At 33.4% G+C, this 5,629-nt stretch overlaps 1 protein-coding gene across 1 annotated transcript; it reads left to right on the top strand.

The window, feature by feature from the left end:
• The first annotated feature begins 1,455 nt into the window (after positions 1-1,455).
• Positions 1,456-4,620, top strand: LOC104902125 (myb family transcription factor EFM). Its single transcript, XM_010689813.4, has 4 exons — positions 1,456-1,929; positions 2,633-3,262; positions 3,492-3,568; positions 3,880-4,620. The coding sequence occupies exons 1-4, from the start codon at positions 1,719-1,721 to the stop codon at positions 4,399-4,401; spliced, it is 1,440 nt and encodes a 479-aa protein (XP_010688115.2). The 5' UTR covers positions 1,456-1,718; the 3' UTR covers positions 4,402-4,620.
• Positions 4,621-5,629: the final 1,009 nt, after the last annotated feature.

The raw sequence follows: 5,629 nt of genomic DNA, 5'->3' as shown, positions 1-5,629 counted from the left end.
ACATGACTCATCAATACATAGTATCTAAACCTATGTATTAAAATTCTGCATCTCTTAACCCTAGGAAAAGAAATGCTCAATTCAATAATAAAAAGAAATTAAATTTCTCTTGAGAAAGTTCTTATCTTCTTTCATTTTTCTATTAAAAAAAACCAAGAGATCAGATAGCAAAAGCTGTGCATGAAGAAAAATACATTTATCAAAAATCAGTATATTCAGTTGATACATAAACAAATACTGTAAACCATGTCAAATACTAATATACCTAATAAAGTGAGATAAAAATGATGGTAAACAAAAAGGAAAAGATAAAATGTAAAATGAGAGAAAAAGGTAACAGAGATGAGGAAGGAGAATCATCTTTTGAATTAGTGATTTTTGAAATTCGTACAGCTAAAGAGGGGATAAACAGGAACCTCCAAAGGTTCTAAAAATCTCAACAAAGGCTCCAAGCACATGACCCCCTACACTGTCAATACACCCCTTCTTGATTCTCCCCTGACCCTCTCCTCTCACACTCAAAAAGAGGCACCAAGTATATTTATCTTTATGACTTTTGCATTTTAACTTACTTGTCAAATTACCATGTTCAATTAATTACACTATAAACGTGATAATTGTTACTAAATATTAAAAGTCGTCGCCTTCACAAGGCGTGCGGAAACAAAAAAACTGCATGTGCCACGTGGCACTCTTCCTAGGGAGTTTTAGTTCACGTAATCCATGTATAATAAAAAAATTAAGAAATTGTATAGTATAGGATTTGATCCTGAGACCTCAAGTACATATACTAAAGTTTTAACCAATAGGCTATGTTGTATTTAGTGTTATTATCATAAAGTATTATATTAATAAATGAAATTTTTTCTTACCCGGGGCATAGCCTGGACCTAATAACTAGTTTATATTAAAAATCGTCAAATCGGTTCTCTTTCCTGTCCTTGTGGCTCATTCGCACCAAAAAAACAAACTTGACAATTAATTAATTACAAAGGAGTTACATATATTACAGTATTACATCCATAAATCAATCATTCAATCTCTTTGTCTATATATTATTTGCTCCCGTTTTTTCGAGTTAAAATTCACAAGAAAAAAATTATATAAAAATATGTTACATTCGTCCTAAAGTAAATTTTCCAAATATCTTTTTTACAATATAACTTAATAATACTTAATTAAAGATATTAATAACCAAGCATGTATCTTGAAAGTCGAGAATTCAAAAAGACAAATATTTAGGAATATATAAGGTATTCTATCCATTAGTGTTTTTTATCACAAATTTGAGCTTTTTTTACCTTTGCTCTTTGCAAGAAGTTACCATCACCCCTTCCTTCCCTCTTTTTTATCTCTTCAACTTTTCCTTTTCCTCTCTCTCTCTTTCCCCAAAATTCCACTTTATTCTCCCTCGAACACAACTCTAAAAAGCAGTTGATCCTCCTTGTGTTCACAAACAACATCCTATCCCTTTTTCCTCTCTCTCTTCTCTCTATATCTTTCTTAACCTCAAAAGGAGAAGACCACCCCTCCTTCACTCTAATTTCTATAAGAGTTTCAACATTTCACAACATAAAAGTTATTGCACAAAATCAAACTTATATATACATACATACATATATCTTATTTCATCAACGTTGAAGAACAACAAGTACTAATTGTACTCATCTTAATTATATTACAAGTACAACTTTAGGGTTTTTGTTATCATAAGTGAAATGATGGCTTCTCCTTCAGAACTAAGCCTTGAGTGTAAACCTCAAAGCTACTCTATGCTCCTTAAATCATTCGCCGGCGATCACAATAACTCATCAGACATACAAACAACACACAAGCTTGAAGAATACCTTAATCGTCTCGAAGAAGAACGCCTTAAGATTGATGCTTTCAAGCGTGAGCTACCTCTTTGCATGCAACTTCTTACCAATGGTATATATAATGAACCTCAATATGCATATATAAGCATGTTATTCTCTTCTTTTTGTGTCCTTTTTTCCTCATTTTTTTTTGCATGTTTTTCAACATTGCATTTTGAGCATTAAATAAAAGGTTAACAACAACCATTAAATCAAAATATTTAGCCCTAAGCGGTAAATATAAGCATTAAATACATTTATTTAAATGAAAACAGTTTAAGAATTCAAGACACATCTTCACATCAACTGAGGTAATAAATGTTTGATTCAATATTTTATTTCCATTTTAGGGCTATGTATATCATTTTCCTTAAATCAAAATGTTAAACCTAGCAATAATATATAAAAAGGTTATTGTTCTTTTTCTTTGTGAAATTTTGGTTACACTTTTGTTCTTTTACCTCTTAATCACAAAAATTGAGGACAATTAAAAAGTTCTTATTTTTATTTATTGCATACAACTTTTGTTTTAATATTTTCAAAATCTACAAACAAAAATAACACGAAAAGAAACATGTATATATATGATATAACGTACAACAACAATGCCAAAGTCTTAATTCCGAAAAGATATATTGATTCAGATGGAAAAAAATAATTAAAGCTTTAATTTGTTTCTATCTAGGGTTGAGAATTTTCTTCTAAATTAACTATCAATAGAAAATAAAGATTAATAACTTTTATTTTTCCTTTTGTGGGGAATTTTTGCTCATCAGCCATGGAGTCCTCAAGACAACAGTTACAATCTTGCAAAGGAAATCAAGGAGGAAGACCAATTCTTGAAGAATTTATGCCCTTAAAACATTCAAACTTAGAAGGTTCTGATCAAAAACTAACAAACATTTCTGATAAAGCCAATTGGATGGTATCTGCACAACTATGGAGTCCGGCAAATGGAGACGCGAATAAGCAACAATCTTCAACGTTGCCTAAATCCGAAGCTGAAAATGCATTCAATATCAGCAGCCCTAAACTTGCATTAGACAACAATCAAAGAAATGGAGGAGCTTTTCTTCCATTTGCAAAAGAACGAAATTCGATCCTTGATAATTCAAGCTTAAGGTCACTTCCTGATTTGGCTCTAGCATCTAGTGAAAGAGATGTAGAAGATAATAACAGATTAGAGAGTGAAAATGGATTAAGTGGATCAAGGAGTGATAATTCTAGTAAAGGAGGAAATGCCATGGTTGGTATGGCGGCTATAGATAGCCAACCACCTACCGCGACAACCACTACCACCACCACTACCACCACCGCACAGGCTAATAGGAAGGCGAGGCGGTGTTGGTCACCGGACTTGCACCGACGATTTGTCAACGCTCTTCAAATGCTTGGTGGTTCTCAAGGTATATAATTCTTATCAAGGATAATAATTTCAACATCATCATGTACTAGTACTACATACTTAGAACATAATGATGAGATGTTTACAAATTACAAGTCCTTGTTGTATAATTAATCATCATGTCTTAATTAGAAAATGTTAATCATGTCATTATCATTAGCTTTAAGAAACAATATAAGAGAAGTTAATTAATTGGCTAATTATTGGTTATTGCTTATCTATTGAAACAGTGGCTACCCCTAAACAAATTAGGGAGTTAATGAAGGTTGATGGTCTCACCAATGATGAAGTGAAAAGTCATCTCCAGGTAAAACTCTCTCTCTCTAGATCTCTCTTTTTCTTTTTCTCTCTCTAAATCTCTCATTTCTGTGCATGCAATCATGAAATAAACATCGTCAAAGCTGTTATACTGTACAATATTGCAGATAATATACTAATTGTCTCTACTCTTTTTATTCTTGAATTGGGGCTACTTTAAATTGTTTTTTTTTATTAAAAAAAAAATTGTCCATATAGTAATTATTTTTTAGCTGTTAATATTTAATGGGTAATTTATCCAGTGGATAGATGTATCAATCTCTATTTATTTTTTAACTGTTGTAATTTACCAACATGCAGAAATATAGACTTCACACAAGAAGGCCAAGCCCAAGTCCCCAAACAGCAGGAGGGCCACCACCACAGCTGGTTGTGTTAGGAGGAATATGGGTCCCACCAGAATACGCCACGGCAGCGGCCGCGGCGCATGGAGGTGGACCCACAATCTATAGTACTCACCCAACAAGTCAAGTATCATCACACTATTGTTCACCAACAGTGCCACCAGATTTTTACCCACAACTATCAGCACCACCACAAGCTCACCCTCAAGCACTGCACCACCCAGCCCTACATCACCATCACCACCACCACCAGCTCCATGTTTACAAAACCGCCTCGCACACACAGACTCGAAGCTCACCGGAATCAGATGCTCAGGGAGCCGGTGCTGGCCGGTCCGAAAGCATCGAAGACGGCAAGTCCGAGAGCAGTAGCTGGAAAGGTGAAAGTGGGGAAGATGAAGAGAGAAAGAAGCTTGCAGCATTTAGAGATGATGGTGATCAAGAGAGTAATGGCAGTGAGATTACTCTTAAGTTCTAGTGTTCTAGGGTTAGAGTTAGGATTAGGGTTTGAGTTTCTAACTTTTGTCCTCATTCTTGTGTGAATTATCTGTGTAGATTGGGAGGGTAATTAAATTAAATTAAAGAGGCAGGCCATAAAACAGAAAGTGATGAGTGTTTGTTACTTTGTTTTGCTAACTATTATTCCTTTAAGTGATGTCTTATTCACTATCCAATGATAAAATTCATCAATAGATTTCATCAAGTCTTTCACTTTTGTAAACAAGAAGAAGGTTACTGCTCTAAATTGTAAATCCTCAACCCCAGACAATTGTAATAGTAGTAATGTAGTATGAATAATATTTTTTTTAATCCATATGAGCCACAAAGGCAATACAAAGTACAAACAAAGAGAGGAGGATTCGAACCTATGATCTATCGTTCACAGCACCTCAATCTTAACCACTAGGCCAAGACATCCTTGACATAGTAGTATGAATAATATGATAAAGGAGCTAGTGGATGTCAATTACATAAAAATTCTAATTTTCTTTGTCGATTTTCAAAATAAATGATCAACTTTTAATTCATTATACATCTTAAAAATCATAAGTAAATCTGAACCGTCCCTATGTTGGTAGATTCTTACGAGATGGTTAAAAACTAAAAAACTAATCTAGTCTATGTTATTTACCGTATCACTAGTCTACTCTCTTTTCATTTATTCTTTGAAAAATAGAAAAAAAATACACATCGATGTTGGCAATGAAATAAAAAGTAATCTGAGGAGTTTCATGCTTTTAAGTCATATGGTGAGAGAGCTGGGTCTTGTAACATGTAGCTAATTAAAGACAGTGAAGAGTACTTAATCTTGGTTATAACAAGAACAAAGGCTTGCATCGTTATGAAAAATGTTACTACAAAATTTCACCTTTCTAATTTACTTCACATGCTTAGTTTCACTGTTTACGATGCATGTAAACTGAAATATAGGAAATCTTATGCTCTGCACCACTTGTCCATGATAGGACATTAATTAACCAAATAAAGCATGATTCTTTACATAAATCTATCACGATTTTAGTATTATGTAGCCTAGGTACCTCGTCATCTGTGATCATGGCAATCATAAAAGTAATATGAAAGGGATACCCTAGTTAAACTAGGTGAAAAGAATATCCATTAAAATGATCTAGTTCTTACATCTGATTTATCACTTTTGGGGACTATGCTTGACGAGATAATCAAGAACAACATAGCTAGTTTTT

Source organism: Beta vulgaris, chromosome 8 (genome assembly GCF_026745355.1).
Source record: "Beta vulgaris subsp. vulgaris cultivar EL10 chromosome 8, EL10.2, whole genome shotgun sequence".
NCBI lineage: Eukaryota > Viridiplantae > Streptophyta > Magnoliopsida > Caryophyllales > Amaranthaceae > Beta > Beta vulgaris.
Note: the sequence above shows the minus strand (reverse complement) of the source record. Positions and strands in the feature narration are given on the sequence as shown.